At 32.7% G+C, this 18,966-nt stretch overlaps 1 protein-coding gene across 1 annotated transcript in view; it reads left to right on the top strand.

The window, feature by feature from the left end:
* Positions 1-18,966, top strand: part of LOC141560847 (E3 SUMO-protein ligase RanBP2-like) — a 73,715-nt gene that overhangs the window by 18,817 nt on the left and 35,932 nt on the right. Inside the window, exons 2-6 of the mRNA XM_074299635.1 lie at positions 7,516-7,583; positions 13,190-13,301; positions 14,019-14,171; positions 17,684-17,914; positions 18,598-18,743. Coding sequence (XP_074155736.1) covers positions 7,516-7,583; positions 13,190-13,301; positions 14,019-14,171; positions 17,684-17,914; positions 18,598-18,743 — 710 coding nt within the window. The remainder of the gene's footprint in view (positions 1-7,515; positions 7,584-13,189; positions 13,302-14,018; positions 14,172-17,683; positions 17,915-18,597; positions 18,744-18,966) is intronic.

The following is an 18,966-nucleotide window of genomic DNA, read 5'->3' as shown; positions in this document are numbered from 1 at the left end:
TTCCTTGATTCTTTTGGAATATAGATCTAGTAGTAGTGTTCTTGGATCAAAAGATATCCACAGTTTGATAGCCCTTTGTGTGTAGTTTAAAATTATTTTCTAAAATGGTTGGACCATTCATTATTCTACCAACAGTCTCATTCCTCTTCAGCATTGTGTGTGATATGGTAGGAGATGGTACCTCCTTTAATTAGCTTTCTCTATAATCGATAATGATTTTAGAGCATTTTCCCAAATGATTATAGATAACTTTAATTTCTTCTGAAAACTGTTCATCTCTGTTGACTGTTAATTAGGGAATGACTCTTGTTTTTATAAATTTGACTTAGTTCTATACTATCTATATATTTGAGAAATGAGAGTCTTATTAGGGAAATTTGCTATGAAAATTTTTGATATTCATTGTCTTTATTCCTTTTAGTGAAATGTAGTTTTCTTAAAGATTATCCTTTTTAATTTTCTTTTTTTGTCTGAGATTATGGTTGCTACTGCTGTTTATTAGTTTTTTTTTTTTTTTTTTTTTTTTTAATTTAGCTGAAGCAAATTTGATTCTGCTTTGGCCTTTTTTTTTTTCCCCCTGAGGAAGGGTTAAGTGACTTGCCTATGGTCACACAGCTAGGAAGTATTAAGTGTCTGAGACCAGATTTGAATTCGGGTTCTCCTGAATTCAAGGCTGGTGCTCTATCCACTGCGCCACCTACCTGCCCTGCTTTGGCCTTTTATTTCAATTCTGTGTGTTTTCCTATTTCATATGTCTCTTATAAACATAATTTTGTTATTTTGGTTTCTAATCCATTCTGCTGCCTATTTTCATTTTGTGAGCATTCCAGTTAAATAATAAACTTGATTTTCATCCAGACAAGCAATTTATTCCTTGTTTTTATTCATTTATTTATTTTACAGTAGTATTTTATTTTTCCAAGTTAGATGCAAAGATAGTTTTTAGCATTCATCTTTGCAAAACCTTTTTCCCCCAAATGTTTCTTCCTCCCTCCTTCCTTCCCTTCTATCCCCAAGACAGTAAACAATCCCAATATAAGTTAAACATATGTAATTCTCCTAAATACATTTCCATATTTTTCATGCTGCACAAGAAAAATCAGATCAAAAAGAAAAAACCACAAGGGGGGAAAAAAGCAAACAACAAAAAATAAAAATACTATACTTTGATCCACATTTAGATCTGTAGTTCTCTTTCATTGCTGATGGCACTTTCCATTCCAAGTCTGATGGAATTGCCTTGAATCACCTACCTCATTGTTCAAAAGAGCCAAGTCTATCATATTTGATCATTACATAATCTTGTTACTATGTTCAATGATCTCTTGGTTCTACTCACTTCACTCAGCATCTTTCATGTGTGTGTTTCCAAGCTTTTCTGAAATCGGCCTCAGACAAGCAATTTATTTAGCTGTGCATGCACTTAGAAAGCAGACTGGTTTCTTTTGGTAGCCAAGCACCCAGAACTTTGATTTTTTACCCAGTTAATACACATTTTGGAAGGAATGAAATACAGGATGTTAAGTCACCTGGCTTTCTACAGGAGGACAAGATCTGGAGACAAAAGATAAAGGTTGTATGGAGAGTATTAGGAAGATAGGAGACATTGAGGAGAGAATAAAAAGTGTTATTTTGTGACCTTCATAAATTAGGTGACTGTAGGAGTGGGGGAGTAACCTTGTGACTTTTCCAAAACTCCAATAACTTTGGGACTTCACACAATGGTGAACTGCAATATGTAGTCTATAATGGTATTTCAATATCATAATGGATGAACTCATCTTTTTCACATTCACAGTTGTGTGATTACTGTATGTTCTCCATCTCACTTTTAGTTCTTTTCTCTTTTCGTTCTGTTGCTCCTGAGAATTGTTTTGCTTCTAATCACTATCTTAATCTCTTAATTTCTTTCTTTTTTTCTTTTTTTAAATCAACTCTCTCAATCTTTCCTCTCACCCCCTTCTTTCTTATTCATTGTATTTCCCAATTGGGTAAGTTACATTTCCATAAGCGTACATACGTGTGTGTGTGTGTGTGTGTGTAGCTGTGTCTGTGTCTGTGTCTGCTTTGTTCCTTCTCCCAGTGCATTCTTCTTTCTCGTCCTTCATTTTTTTGGGGAGATCGATCATATATTTGACTCACATCCATGACCTCAAATCTTTGCAAACTCCTTTTAAGTGTCCTACTACTGATAAAGTTCTTAGAAGTTACATGTGTCATTTTTCCATATAGAAAGATAAACATTTTAGCTTTATTGAGATCCTCACAATTACTCTTTTTAGGTTTTTGTGTGTGTGTGTGTGTGTGTGTGTGTGTGTGTGTGTGTGTGTGTGTGTGTGTGTGTGTGTGTGTGTGTTTTTGAATCTTGTGTTTGAATGTCAAATTTTTCAATCAGCTTTGGTCTTTTCATCAGGGATGAATTTTTTTCCTTTTTCTTTCCTGGAGTGATTATAATACTTTATTGTAAAATATAGGTTGATGTTATATCAATATAATATCAATACAGCACATTTTTTTTATGCATTTCTGAGTTTCTAAACTTTTTTTCTGTTTATTTGCTGGTCTTTAGCTACAACTTTTGCAAAACTTGCCCAAAATTCCTATTTGATTTCTTATGCTGATCTGTGACATTGAAACAGTGATAGAGAAAGTTATGATGTGAAAGGGATAATTGTGGTCAACTTTGTTGGGTAGTTTATTCTGAACAATTTTTACCACATAATAAATTCTTCTCTAAATTTGTCTTTATACTTATGAAATACTAGAAAACTTTTTGTTTGCTGTTGTAAATTGTATATCTATTCTCTTCTACCTTTCTTGTTTCTTAACCAGTATCGGACAGTTTTGATAATTACTGCTTTGTAATAATAGTTTAAGATCTGGTACTGCTAAACCTCCTTTCTTTACCTTTTATTTCTTAGTTCCTTTGATATTCTTGACCTTTTGTTCTTTCAAATGAATTTGTAAAATTTGAGATGACTTTGAATATGTAGATTAATTTTGGTAATCAGTTTTGTTAATAGTTTTCAGTATATTAAACCTTCCCTGTCTTCTTGGTATCATCCCACTTGGTTATAATATATTTCTAATATACTGTTGTAATATTTTAGGTAGTTTTTTATTTGTTTTTGCATCCTTAGTATCATACTTGTTCCTAAAAGGAGTTTATAGGATTCCTTCTTTTCTTATTATTCCAAATTATTTAATAATGGAATTAATTGGTATTTAAGTATTTGATAACTCATTTGCAAATCTGGTCCTGGTACTTTTTTTTTTTTTTTTTTTTTTTTTTTTTTTTTTTTTTTTTTTAAAGAAACTCATTTATGGCTTGTTCAATTTCTTTTTCTAAACTAAACCTATTTATTTCTCTTCTGCTGACCTGGGCACTTTGTATTTTCGTAAGCATTCTTTAATTTCACTTAACTTGTTAAATTTATTGCCATAATTGGGCATAATTCCTTATAATTGCATCTTTTTCACTTTTGATACTAGTACCTCTTTTTTAAAATCATAGTAACCAATGGTTTATTTTATTTTTTGCATAATACCAACTCCTTGTTAATTCATTAGTTCAGTTAGTTCTTTTATTTTCACCTTTAATTTTTAGGATTTACAATTTAGTATTTAATTGGGGATTTACTAAAAATGAATAGTATACTTTTTCCTACAAAGTTTTGCTTTTTTAGCATCACTACATGATTCTCAGTTCTTCCCCAGTATTCTTTTTGAACTATCCAATTATTAATGAGAATCTCAAGCATATGGTTTGTTTATATATGTGTGTGTGAATGTATGCCCATCAGTTGGGAAGTGACTGAATAAATTATGGCATATGTATATTTCTCATTTTTTCCCTCATTTGTGATCTGATTTTTCTTGTGCAGCTTCATAAATGTGGAAATATGTTTAGAAGAATCACACATTTGGCCTAATTTGGATTGCTTGCTTTCTGGGTGAAATGGGAGGTGTCAAAGGAGGGAGGGAAATTTGTTCTTATTTGCATCTCTTGTAATTGATCTTTGAGATTTATATTAATGTTTCTCTTGCATCTTCTTTCTCAGATTTTCTATTAATATATATCCAATGAATTGACAGACTTTCTGCATTTTTTTTGCTCTTTTATAAAGATAGTGTTTTAAGACCTTTTAGTCTTTTAGCAGTCTTTTTAATGTAGCAGATGCTAATTCTAATTGTAGCTCTTGCAGTACTTGAATTGTTTTTTTCTTATTGTTTGTAATTTTACCCTTAACTTGGGGGTTTGGGAATTTGACTATGATATTCCTGGGATCTCTTTCATGTGGTAATCACTGGATTTTTTTCTATTTCTATTTTCTCTCTTCTAAAGTTATGGGCACTTTAATTATTTCTTGTATTATTACATCAAGGTTCCTTTTGTTTTTTAATTTGTGGCTTTTAGGTAGTCCATTTATTCACATGTTTTCTCTTTTTGATCTGTTTTCTAAATCAGTTTTTCTCATTCTCTTGTTTTATTATTTCTTAATCTCTCTGTTTTTAAAACTATAGCTTTTCATTTATTCATTCATTCATTCATTCATTCATTTATTTATTTATTTTTGAGGCTGGGGTTAAGTGACTTGCCCAGGGTCACACAGCTAAGAAGTGTTAAGTGTCTGAGACCTGATTTGAACTCAAGTCCTCCTGAATTTAAGGCTGGTGCTCTATCCACTGCGTCACCTAGCTGCTACTATAGCTTTTTATTTATAAGATATATTCATGGGTAATTTTTCAGCATTGACCCTTGCAAAACCCTATTTTTCAACTTTTCCTCTCCTTCCCCCCCATCCCCTCCCCTAGATGGCTGGTAGACCCATACATGTTAAATATGTTAAAGTATATGTTAAATACAATATATGTATACATATCCATAGTTATTTTGCTGCACAAGAAAAATCGGACTTAGACATAAAGTAAAAGTAACCTGAGATGGAAATCAAAAATGCAAGCAAACAAAAATAGGGGGAATGGAAATGCTATGTTGTGGTTCATATTCATTTCCCAGAGTTCTTTCACTGGGTGTAGTTGATTCTCTTCATTGTTGAACAAATGGAGCTGATTTGGTTCATCTCATTTTTGAAGAGAGCCATGTCCATCAGAATTGATTATCATGTAGTATTGTTGTTGAAGTATATAATGATCTCCTGGTCCTGCTTGTTTCACTCAGCATCAGTTCATGTAAGTCTCTCCAGGCCTTTCTGAAATCCTCCTGCTGGTCATTTCTTACAGAATAATAATATTTCATAACATTCATATACCACAATTTATTCAGCCATTCTCCAATTGATGGGCATCCATTCAATTTCCAATTTCTAGCCACTACAGAAAGGGCTGCCACAAACATTTTTGCACATACAGGTCCCTTTCCCTCCTTTAAGATCTCTTTGGGATTTAAGTCCAGTAGTAACCCTGCTGGATCAAAGGATATGTATGGTTTGATAACTTTTTGAGCATAGTTCCAAATTGCTCTCCAGAATGATTGAATTCATTCACAATTCCACCAACAATGCATCAGTGTCCCAGTTTTCCCACATCCCCTCCAACATTCATCATTGTCTTTTCCTGTCATTTTAGCCAGCCTAAGATCCCCTTTATCATGTTTAGTCAGAAACTCTCCCGTTATCCATAGATGTGATGGATAAATTTTTTTCATGCTCCCCTGATTTACTTAAGATAGCATCTTTTAAGTCTAAATGATATATCCATTTTAACCTTATCTTGGTATGTGGTTTCAGATCATTGGTCTATGTTTAGTTTCTGCCAAACTGCTTTCTGGTTTTACCAGCTGTTTTTATCATATGGTAGTTATTGCTTCAAAGGCTTGGATCTGTATACCAAGTTCTGGGCATATTTTTACAAAAGATATCAGTCAGTTGGTCTAAAGGTAGAATGCCTTGAGTCTGCCATTTGAGTATATATTGGAAGAGAAATTGAAGATGTTCAGCTTAAAAAAAAAAAAAGTCTGAAAGGGGATCAGATTTTTCTGTTTCTTGCTGGGAGTGGGAAGGAAGTGAAAGAGGTGCCAGGAACAGTGGGTGAGTTTGAGACAAATCACACTCATTTCAGGAAGAACTTTGCAATAATTCAATAAACAAAAGTAGAATCACTTGTGATGAGAAAGTCATGATTTTTCTTGGTTTGTCTTTTATATGGCGTCTGGATGACCAATATGTATGTTTTAGTGGATGGATTCCTTTATGTTTGGGTTTGACTAAATGGCCCTAGAATTCTCTTACTCTAAAAATCTCTGATTATGAACTTTACCTGGAGGATACATTGATATACCAAAAAACCTTTGGCCTATCTTTTGTAGCCAAGAGGAGATACTAGGAAAATAGGGAAGTAGAAACACTATGGCGAAGTGTGTCTCTTTACACTTTTCTTACTTGTACTTGATCATTTAAGTTGATCTTTGGTTTTGATAGGAGCTGGCAATATATGTGTCCATTTAGGATATCACCAAATAAATATGTTGCTTTTTTACTTTTCCTTCTACATTAGAAGTTCTTAAACTTTTTAAGGGAACTAATAATGTTTAAATATATTAAAACAAATGTATCAAAATATATATCTAAACAAAAGATCATGGAATCCCAGTGAGAACTTCTGTCTTATGAAGTTTGTCATGCCAGGAAAAAAAGGATTTCTTGACTAGAGGTTCTCTGTGTCTATTTTTTCAATCCAGTTATTAGGTTAGAAAAACTTATCATTTGCCTTGCTTTATAAAAGTTTAAGTTGAATAGCTAAATCTCTTTTTTCTACCCAATACTATTTTTCATAAAGATATGTTTCCTACTTTGTAAAAAAGTTTATTTGAAAATTGCTGGATGCGATTCATGCTCTGTAATATCTGCAAGTATGTGTATTACAAAATGGCATACTTCTATAGATTATCATATGAAGTAAAATTATTTTACTAAGCTTTTTCTGGGGAAAATAGCCATTTTTTAAATACATTTTTTAAAATTAATTTTATAACATTTTTTTTGACAGTACATATGCATAGGTAATTTTTTTTTTATAACATTATCCCTTGTATTCCCTTCTGTTCCGAATTTTTCCCCTCCTTCCCTCCATCTCCCTCCCCTAGATAGCAGGCATTCCCATACATATTAAATATCTTATAGTATATCTTAGGTACAATATATATGTGCAGAACCTAATTTTGTTGTTGTTGTTGCAAAGAAAGAATTGTATTCGGAAGGTAAAAATAATCTGGGAAGAAAAACAAACAAACAAAAAAAATGCTCACAGTTTACACTCATTTCCCAGTGTTCCTTTTCTGGGTGTAGCTGATTCTGTCCATCATTGATCAATTGGAATTGGATTAGCTCTTCTCTATGTTGAAGATATCCACTTCCATCAGAATACATCCTCATACAGTATCATTGTTGAAGTGTATAATGATCTAGTTCTGAAAATAGCCATTTTTTTGAGAGAAAAAGTAAAAAGATTACAATATGTAGACAGTAATGGTTTAATTTTTTTTTTCCTTTTTAGAAGTCAATGAAAGGATTCCTTTTTGCTAAGTTATACTATGAAGCTAAAGAATATGATCTTGCTAAAAGGTAAAGTAAAATTTTTTAAAGATAACATTTTATGTTTTTGGAAGAAAGATAATCAAATATTTTAATTTCTTTACTATATCTGCTACATTAAAGTATAACTAATATGGGTTGGCCACATCACAATGTTTGAATGCCAAATGTACACTTGCCAAAAAGATGGTTTATGAAGAATTCACATGAGACAAGTGCTCACATGGTTATCAGAAAATAAGTATTACAGAGATATTCTCAAGATCTCTCTTAAGACCTGATTGTAGGACATGGTATAGGCCTCCCCAGCACAGTGAGCCTTCATCAGAGAAGGTGTGATTTATGAGCAAAGCAGAATTGAATTAGTTCAGAAGAAAGGCAGAGTTGAAGAATCTACCCCAAATGTTTATAGGGACCATTAGTATCTGAGTTGTGATAGAACATTCTGATCTTGTATTGGTCTGATCAGTCACGATTGAGCACTAATTTGACTCTTAACACAGGAGTGTAACTTCATCAAATGTTAAAAGTTCAGTATGATTTAAAAAAAAATCCATCTCCATTAATTAGGAGGCATTAATGTTCTCTAAGAGCTTCCAAATCATTAACAATTATTATATATTCTAACTTTGAAAATTGGTATATATGATAAATTTTTAATCAAAGTTATTAACTGAAGCATTATTCCTTAACTTTTCTGTGTAGATTGTATTTTATTGACTGATTTACTCAAGGTTAATGATATAAGTATTCTATTGTATCTACATTTAGTGGATTTATAGTGAGAAATAAGAATTAATGGTGATGTGATTTAAAATTGACCATTGCAACAGCTATTCTGGATAAAAGCTATATTTTACATATTTATTATTTAGTTGTAGTCTTCGAAAATTCTTTTCTACAGTTAATTTCAATTATTTGTGCTGTACTGCTGGTGTGAATTCTTCACATTCATAATTTTTTAGGGGGTAGTATTATTCAAGTACAGCTATGTACCATTTATATTGTTTAGCCAGTTTAATGATGTCTGTTAATTCAGATGTTTAGTTTCCTAGAAGAAGGTACAATGGGTAACAAACAATGCATTTTGCCACAAAAAACTTGACTTCAAGTTCTGACTTCAGTCTTTGCTGGTTGTTTATCTATCAGTTGTTTCTTCTGTATAACTGGGATGTTCCCACATTCTCTATTCATTAATATGATCAAAGGGAAATCTTGGAGGAAAAATGAGTAAATATTAGAATTGATGGGACACAGATAACCAGTGGGAGGGAAAACGTTTTTATCTTGAGTGGTGGTTTACTTTACCAGAAATGGAGAAATGAGGAAGGAAGAGCTCTGTAAAGGGCTAGAACTGAGCAGATATAAGGTAATCTAGCATGTATGGCTAATTAAAAATTGGACAATTCTATATTAACATGTTTGGAGGATGACCCTACTTAACTATTCTGTGCTGGCTGGATCAGTGGGTGTGGACAAAGAAGGGGAAGTGAGATCAATGGGTGGAGTAGGAGGAGAAGATTCATTCTCTTGGTGGTAGAGAGAGAGGAAGGAGGTGTGGAGATTGTTAGATGTAATCCCCTCACAGGGACCCCAAAACACCAGGAATAAAGACTTTTGCTTATCCTGACTCTGGCTGATTCTAAGATATCAAGGGTCACAACAGAGCTCTTTTTCAGGTGAAGCTGAATTTGGTTTTGGACTTGTTTAATGACGTGCTCCAGTAGGTCAACCAGGTTTTAATGTCTAATAAGCATTTGAAATTTCAGCACTGTCATACAGGTTGTTTGTCTTTTGTTCTTGAAGAGGATCTTGACATCAAGAAGGATGATTTCATGATTTGTCACTGTGCAAAGTTACCAGTCACTTTTTCCTCTGAAGCCATCTGGATACTGTGACCAGATATAAATCAAGATGACTGGAAATGGCTCTGAATGTAGTAGGAGATCTTGGCCTTTTTAAGCTAAGGTCTTTAAACAGTTCTCAGAGTTTCTCTGGCCCAAACAGAAACTATAGCTATTTACATTTACTCTGAGCCAGTTTGGGCCCAAAACTATGACCAAATAGGGTTTGGTTTGGCACCTATTGTATGTCAGTGAATGAGAGCCTGAATAATTTGGGTTTAAGAATTCTTTCTTTCTTTCTTTCTTTTTTTAATTATAGCTTTTTATTTATAAGATATATTCATGGGTAATTTTTCAGCATTGACCCTTGCAAAACCCTATTTTTCAACTTTTCCTCTCCTTCCCCCCCATCCCCTCCCCTAGATGGCTGGTAGACCCATACATGTTAAATATGTTAAAGTATATGTTAAATACAATATATGTATACATATCCATAGTTATTTTGCTGCACAAGAAAAATCGGACTTAGACATAAAGTAAAAGTAACCTGAGATGGAAATCAAAAATGCAAGCAAACAAAAATAGGGGGAATGGAAATGCTATGTTGTGGTTCATATTCATTTCCCAGAGTTCTTTCACTGGGTGTAGTTGATTCTCTTCATTGTTGAACAAATGGAGCTGATTTGGTTCATCTCATTTTTGAAGAGAGCCATGTCCATCAGAATTGATTATCATGTAGTATTGTTGTTGAAGTATATAATGATCTCCTGGTCCTGCTTGTTTCACTCAGCATCAGTTCATGTAAGTCTCTCCAGGCCTTTCTGAAATCCTCCTGCTGGTCATTTCTTACAGAATAATAATATTTCATAACATTCATATACCACAATTTATTCAGCCATTCTCCAATTGATGGGCATCCATTCAATTTCCAGTTTCTAGCCACTACAAAAAGGGCTGCCACAAACATTTTTGCACATATAGGTCCCTTTCCCTTCTTTAAGATCTCTTTGAGATATAAGCCCAGTAGTAACACTGAATAGCTTTTTATTTACAAAACATATGCATGGGTCATTTTTCAACATTGACCCTTGTAAAACCTTCTGTTCCAACTTTTCTCCTCCTTTCCCCCACCCCCTGCCTTAGATGACAGGTAGTCTAATGTTAAATATATTAAAGTATATGTTAAACCCTATATATATATGTGTGCGTGTATATATGTACATATATACACGCACACATATATATGTGTGTGTATATACACACACAGACACAAACACACACATATTTATACAGTTATGTTGCTGCACAAGAAAAAAATCATCTCTAGAAAGAAAAACCCCCGAGAAGGAAAACAAAATCCAAGCAAACCATAACAGAAAGGGTGGAAATTCTTTGTTGTAGTCCATAGTTCTCTCTTTCTGGGTATAGCTGACTCTCTTCATTATTAAACAATTGGAACTAGTTTGAATCATTTCATTGTTGAAGAGAGCCACATCCATCAGAGTTGATCATCGAATAATTTTGTTGTTGCCCTGTATAATGATCTTCTAGTTCTGCTCATTTTACTTTAAGCATCAATTCATGTAAGTTAAGACCTATTCCTTAGGAAATCTAGCTTGTAAATCCAAGACAGAAACAGAACTTGGAACAAGAGAAATAGGGAATGTTGAGATTGCCAAAGGGAAGACTGAAAACCTACATTTAAGAGTGGAAAAGAAAAAGTAGGATGGGAATAAGACAGTTCCAAGATGGAGGAACTGTTGAGTATTGCCCCTTGTTTTAGATTTTAAGGGAAGTAAGAAACAGATTTATCACAGATACTGATTTACTCAGAGAGTAATCTATAGAGATTGTATCCCTTTGTCAGTGTTGCTTGCCATTTTACAAGCAATAACACCAGATTAGAAATCAAAGACTTTGTTTCTATAGTACATTCTCTGCAACTAAGTAATTTTTTGATCTTGTGGACAAATCATTTAGTGTCTGTGATTGAAATGAATGAGATGGACTTAGTGGTCTCTTAATATCCCTTCCATCTCTAAGATCTCGTGATTCACCAATTCTTCAAAATTATAAAATTCCCAAGCCTAAAAGAAATTATCTTCAAGGCAATTCTTGTCATGAAGATATATTCCTCTCATGGTTCTCTATATATTTCTTGTAATAAAGTATAAAAAAGGAAAATGGAAATTCAGCAACCAACTCATTGACCAAATTTGAAAAATAAATAAGTAGGGCTAGAAAACACTCAGATTTAGGAGAACAATTGGCATCAAATGATGGGGTTCACAGTGAGTTTCTTTTGCTTCTTAAGAGGTTACAGACAAAATGAAGAGATAAAATAGATATCAGGAATGGTAAATATGAACTAGGTTTGGGAGAGCATATATATAGTTAACAAGGAAAGATTTTTAGCAATTAAAGTAGAAAAGACAAGTTTCCCAGTGGAACTCACAATTAACCAGGAGAAAGGGAATATTCCATGAAGTAAGAGTATGCACAGATTGACAGCCTAAAATTCTAAAAGGGATTTAAGCACCTAAAAAGAGTTAGCTATAAGGAGAAAGAGACTTTCTTTGAAGCATTGGGAAGGGATGAGAATAAAGACACCATGAGGCAGAAAGCCATGATGGCCTAACTCAAAAGGAATTCAGCATTTATGGGGGAAAAGCCAAGATAAGATAGGGTTACTCAAGATCTTCACTGGGCATGGGACTAAAGTTGAGCTGATCTCCATCAGTGCCTTTTCCTGCTTAGCTCTGGGATTAATCTTATCAGTACTTAAGGCTTTTTCTGCCAACCCCAACCAGGACCTCATCTCATTTTAAGAATGAGGGAATTGAGGCAGGGAAATGTAAAGTGACTTTTCCAAGATTAAGTAACAGAACCCAGAGGACTAGCATCCTAGTGTTTTATCTTCCTGTTGCTTTTTCGACCTCACTTATATAAGGCATAATTTCCATATTATATATGAGCCATACCTTTCAATTATATAGAAATTGTCCTTGGTTCCAAAGCTCTAGTTCTGGTCAAGATATTTAAATCTCTTCAATTTAAACTTAAAATGTATTGAGTTATTTTTACTCTTTGAAACTTTTTTCTTTCTAATTTGACTTCTCTAGGATCAATCAGAATCTTGGTCTTTGGGTATAATCATTGTCTGAAATTACTTAGTCATTTATCTTTTATATGTACATTTTATCTTTTATGTGTAAATTTTATATTTTCATGCAAATTAAGGAATGATGACTTAAGACCCTGTGATTGAGGGCTTTTTGTATTTATGTACTGTTGCTTTTCTGATTCTGCTCTGGTTTTACTACCTAGGTTTCTTTCCCCTCTTCCCTCTCCCCCCCCCCCAGAGTAATAGATTGATTATTTTAAGAATATTGCAAGAGATTATAGCAATATATATTACAGTACTTTATAATTTTTTAAATATATGAATTCATGAAAGAAAGTAGTATTTCAAGGATTTTGATTAATTTTAGAGTTTAGGCTATGGTGAATAGAGTGGGGGAAAATGTAAAAGTTTGAATCTTTGTGTTTCTTGTTTTCAGCATTGGGTAAAACATTTGATAGATGAGTTTGATATTTGTGGGGTTTGATTTTATATCACCCTTATTAGAATTAGAGGTGTCAGTTGCTCTATTAATCTTGAAATGCATTAGGTCAGTAGTAATTATTTTTGTTCCAAGTTAGACATTTCTGCCAAGTTGTATAGTTTAGATCTGCATTAAATTTACATGTTGTAGAAACCTCTTTAAATTAAACGTTTTAATTATTTCATAGATATATATCTACTTACCTTAATGTACAAGAGAGGGATCCCAAAGCACACAAGTTTCTGGGTCTTCTCTATGAAGCTGAGGGAAATATTGACAAAGCTGTTGGATGTTACAAGGTGGGTAATGAGTGTGATTAGAATGTGAATTCTGCTATTCTCTGTAATTATTAAGGTTAGATCATACTTCTGTGGTTGTGGCTGTAGTTATTTGAGGCTTCATGATCTAGTATTTAGAACCTTGCAGTCAGGATGAGCTGTGTTGCAAATCATTTAATCTCTTAATATTCCTGAAAATTCTCCACATTGTTGAACTTAACATGTCTGCAATAAAACCATCCACTTTTTAAAAAGAAAGTTGATTAAAATTTTTAAAAATAAAAAAGATATTTCTAAATATTTTGAATAAATGAAAATATTTTGAAGTATGCACATGTTATAGTTTAGCTGATATGACAGCAAGTTGTTTTAACTATATTCTTTGGTTTTAACTAATTTCTTTGGTGTTTTGGAAATATAATTCTCAAGATTTCCAAACAGCTCATTTAGACAGATATTTTTGTGACGTTTATAAATTTCAGTCCTTTTGTGTGGATAAAGATGCTTATTTTAAACATTAAACAAAAGAGCAAAATACTGCTTTTTAAAGGTACTTTTTGTATTATTTGCTTTTCAAACTTAACTGATTTCACTAATTTTGAAGTGCCATTTTCCTAGGATTATCAAAATACAATTATTTATCTATGATTCAACAAATTAATAATTTGTCATCTTATGCATATGTTTTAGCATTATTTATTGGTTAATGTTCCTTTTCTTTTTCTTTCAAATTGCCAGCGTTCAGTAGAATTAAACCCAACGCAAAAAGATCTTGTGCTGAAGATTGCAGAATTGTTGTGTGAAAATGATGCTACTGATGGAAGGGCAAAATACTGGGTTGAAAGAGCTTCTAAGCTTTTCCCTGGAAATCCTACCATTTATAGGTTGAAGGTAAAATTCTTAATTTTCATTAAGTGAAAATTTTATAGTTTTTTTCCTTCTATACTTAAATACTAAAGCAAGCCATTTCCACAAATTCTACAAAACAAACATTGCATATGAAATCATGAATCTAATTTCATATTGTTTATTTTTAGATATATATGTATATTCATATACATATGCATTCATATACATGCATAGATGTACACACATACATTATTACCTTACACAATACTACTTTCAAAACTCTTCTACTTGTCTGTGCTTTCTTTAGAAGTTGGTTCTGTTCTTGTGGCATTTAAAAAAATGTTTCAATGGTCCTCTTTCCTTTTTATGGTGACAGTACTACAGATCTCTCACTTCTAAGAGAGGGTTTTGAAAAAAGAAATCTCTTCCATAAACAAACATTTCAACAAAATGATTCTACACAGTTGCCACATCCAATAATGTTTGTTTCTTGCACCTTGACACTATCTGTACCAGTTATTATTGTGATGATAAAGCATTTCATTTCTTTGATCAGAGTCCTTAAAACTTTCCAAGTTGTGTTTTTTCCTCCTTAACAATGTTGTCTTGGAATATAAATTGTTATTCTGCTTCTGCTCACTTTACTTTGCATCAATTAATGTTTCTCCTAATTCCCATAAGTCATTTCTTTTTATCATTTTTTACAGCACAATAATATTCTATTAATTGGCTTTCCACATCTTTTTTAGTCATTCCTTACTTGTTTTTCTTCTTTTACTCTTCCTCTTTATTATCAAAGAGTGACTGTTTCATCTCTGGAATTAACTTCCTCATATACTCCTTATTAACCCTATACTACTTGTTTCTTTGTTGAATTTTATATATTTCTACACCAAACTCTGTGTGTATATGTGTTGTACCTTTCTTTGTCTTATTTAAATAAGTGAGAATTATTTGATAATTAATCCCCTCTCCTTTTCTCCATAATTTTTCCATACACTTCAATTATAAGAAATCTTGTCCTGGAGGCAGCTAGGTGGCACAGTGGATAGAACACCAGCCTTGAATTCAGGAGGACCCGAGTTCAAATTTGGTCTCAAGACACTTAACGCTTCCTAGCTGTGTGACCCTGGGCAAGCCACTTAACGCCAGCTTCAGGGGAAAAAAAAGAAATCTTGTCCTCCTTTCTCTTTCTCCTTTTTAAATCCTCCAACTCCTTATTTGACTTTCTCATTACTATTTTGAAAACATTCAGATTTGGAAGGGATACTTCTTCCTTATCCCTCATTAGAATGTTAGCACTCTCAGTTACTCTTGATTCTTTTTGCTTATATTTTAAAGTTCTTGTTCCTTTCTGTTCTTTTCATTAGTAATTCTTGGACATCCTCTGTTTCACAAAATGTCTGTTTTTTCCACCATAGATTTATTCTCAGCTTTGCAGAGTAACTTATTTTCAATTGCAGGCTTGTACCTTTGATCTTTGTGTTTTGTTTTGGTTTTTTTTGTTTGTTTGTTTTTTTAAGACAAAAAGCCAACTGTTAATACAGACACTGATCTTTCTATTTTAAAATTTCATTTCATTTATAACAGAAACAGGTAGATCTTCTGTGATCCTCATTTTGATGTCTTAGTATTTGAACTCCTTTATATATAATATAATTTATACAATTGCTTGTTGATTTGATTTATCTACTTGCAAAGTATGTTTGTGTATCCATAATCCACTTTGAAGCCCTGAATTTTAACTATGATCATCATGGAATTACCTTTTGGTGTTTCTTTCAGATGATCAGTGGATTCTTTCTTTGTTCTTTTGGTTTTGATAAATAGTTCTAATAGTGTCTAACTATGATTATTCATAAAATTATTTCTCCTTATCCTATAGCAAATAAATTTTATTTTTTTTTAATTAATCTTTTGATTCATGGAATAATTGATTTCAATTTGCTTTAGTCCGATTTTTTTAGGGAATCTGTATTTGGATACATTTAACACTTTTTTTTGTAAACCATTCTTTTCAATCTTTTAGGACTTTTAAGTCTTGCTTTGTTTCTTCTAGGGATTCATATAGTTTTGTGACTATGAATTTTCTCTTTTGACTCTCTTAAACTGTTATGGCATTTTTTTCTCAATTTGAATGTTGGCTTCTTTTAATCCAATAATTTTTTATAGTTGTTGGTGTTTACTTTGGTTACTCATCTCTTCATTCTTATTTCCTGAACTGTTGGCTTCGTAACATGGCTGGGAGCAGCCTTTTGTTGTGCTTATGATAGTTGTCACTCTTTGGTCCCAACCAGGGTGGCTTGGGTTCCTGTGAGCACTATCTTTTAGAGTTAATCCCTGCCCTTCAGTTGATCCCACATTAGCCCTTGAATCTTTGAGGTTAAAAGCTCTGGATCGTCAAGATCCTCTGTGTACTCTTGGGAAAAGTAGGGGGCTTTGGACCTCTGGGGTATTCACATCTGAACATAAATGTGCCTGGACTGATCAAGCGCTGTTCTGTTATTTCTTAAGGTTCACATTCTGGGTTTTCTTCTGCTCTTAGTTTCTGGGGGGATATCCATTTCTGTTGTTTCTGGATACAAAGCCTATAACTGGTTCTGATTTGGTAGATCCTGGTCACCTTTTTTGTTTATTTATTTGTTCGTTTGTTTGTTTGTCTCTGATTATTTACTGCTTTTTGTGCATTTCTTGGGTTGAAATCATGTATTCTTACTAGATTTCTTGATCATTATTTGGTCTGTTACAGTTTTGGTTTTTCCTGGAGTAGGTATGTATAACTGAGTTAATTGCTTCCATTTAGACAGCCATCTAATCTGGAAATTGCAGCTATTTCTAATTTTAAGAACTAGATTATTTTGTATTAAAAAATATAGCACTCATTTTTAGAGACTAAGGATAAAAATAGAATAGCTCCTTGTTATCTGACATAAATATGTTTTATTTATAACTAAAGGTATCTTTTAATATGTCAGTTAAAAACATCAATTAAACAACTGCTAGGTGCTTGTGATAGAAAAAGTAAAACAATTCTACTCTCACAGAGCTTATATTCTGTCAGGGAACACAATGCATACATACAAAAGTACAAAATAATTTACAAAGTAAATATAAGGTTCTTTAGGGAGGGGAGGGCACTGACATTTGGAAAATTAAGAAAGGTTTCATAAAAAGACATACTTGAACTAAGTCATGAGAGTAACGGATTTATGGAGAGTAATGGATTTATTTTAGTTTAGAAGAAAAGAGGGGGAGAGTATTCCAGGCCTGGTGTTTACCAATACAAATAGGAAGAAAGTCAGATTGATTATAATGTAGGATGTTGGCAAGGCATTAATATATAACGAGTTTAGATAGCTTGGAGCCAGATTAGGGTGGGCATTAAATTCCAAAGAGAAAAATTTATTTTTGAGGGTGGGTAATATCTTGTTTTTGTATTTGTGGTGTTGGCACAGTTCCTCACACATAGACACTTGATAAATGATTGTTGATTGATTGGTAAACTTAAATGTTTAGAAGCATTAATTCTAAACTGAATATAAAAATGTTAATAGGAGCAGCTTTTAGATTGTAAAGGTGAAGATGGATGGAATCAACTTTTTGACTTGATTCAGTCAGAGCTCTATGCAAGACCAGATGATGTATATGTGAACATCCGATTAGTAGAGCTGTATAGGTCAAATAAGAGACTGAAAGATGCTGTGGCCCACTGCTGTGAGGCAGAAAGACATCTTGCCCTGCGAACAAGTTTGGAATGGTATTCATGTGTTGTACGAACACTTAAGGTAGGTAAAAGCCTACTCTGTATATTTATTTTTGTCATGTTATAGCACAGTTTAATATTCTCTAAAACAGTGATTCTCAAATTTTTGTTCTCAGTGTCTTTGCATCTGTCCAAAGAGTTGTTTATGGGAGTTATATTTATAGGATTTTACCATATTAAAAATAAAAACTAATTTTGAATGTATAGACCTTCTGAAAGGGTTTCAGAGACCACCCAGGATTCTCTGTTCCACATTTTGAGAACACTGCTCTAAGAGGCATCTTTGTGTAGTACTTTAATTTTCTCTGTTTTCCATTTTTAAAATTCTTGATAATAAATTAATGACATCATTGATATCCATTTTTTATATATAGGGCAGTTCTTAATCATTCAGTAAATTTCTGTCATTCCTTTGTGAGGCATTATACCAGGCTCTATGTAAACACCTTATTTGTCTAAGATAACTAGCTATTTACATTGTTTGAGTAACTTAAGTATGTGATGAATTTATTTCACTTTTTTTGAGGAAAAACTAGAATGGTAAAAGGGATATTTTTGAAATTTTATTTATCATATCAAGCGTATACATTTTGGTTTCATTGAAGGACATTTACTATATTATGTAGCCAAGAACAAAGAACACAAACTATCTGGTGATTAAATGTAATTATAATAAATGTATTTTAATTTTTTTCTACCCACTAGGAATATCTGGAGTCTCTACAGAGTTTGGAGGTCAATAAAAGCAACTGGCGAACAACCAATAAAGACTTACTTCTGGCCTATGCTAATCTTATGCTTCTTACACTTTCTACCAGAGATGTACAGGAAAGTAGAGAATTATTGGAAAGGTATGATAGTTAGAAGGAAAGCAATTACGTCTAAATGACATTTTATATTTTAAGGAACAGCTTCACTGTTGGTTGAACTAATCTCTTTCCCAAAATGTTTGTTCACATTCTGTACCTAGAGGAGTGTAGAAATTGATTCTTATTTATTAATCCTCTGCAAGAGTATTAAGATTGTATTTTGCATAATTTTGTCTCTCTGAGCCTCTTCTACTTTAGTTTTGAA

This window comes from Sminthopsis crassicaudata, chromosome 3 (assembly GCF_048593235.1).
Source record: "Sminthopsis crassicaudata isolate SCR6 chromosome 3, ASM4859323v1, whole genome shotgun sequence".
Classification (NCBI taxonomy): Eukaryota; Metazoa; Chordata; class Mammalia; order Dasyuromorphia; family Dasyuridae; genus Sminthopsis; species Sminthopsis crassicaudata.
This window is presented reverse-complemented; position numbering and strand designations above follow the sequence as displayed.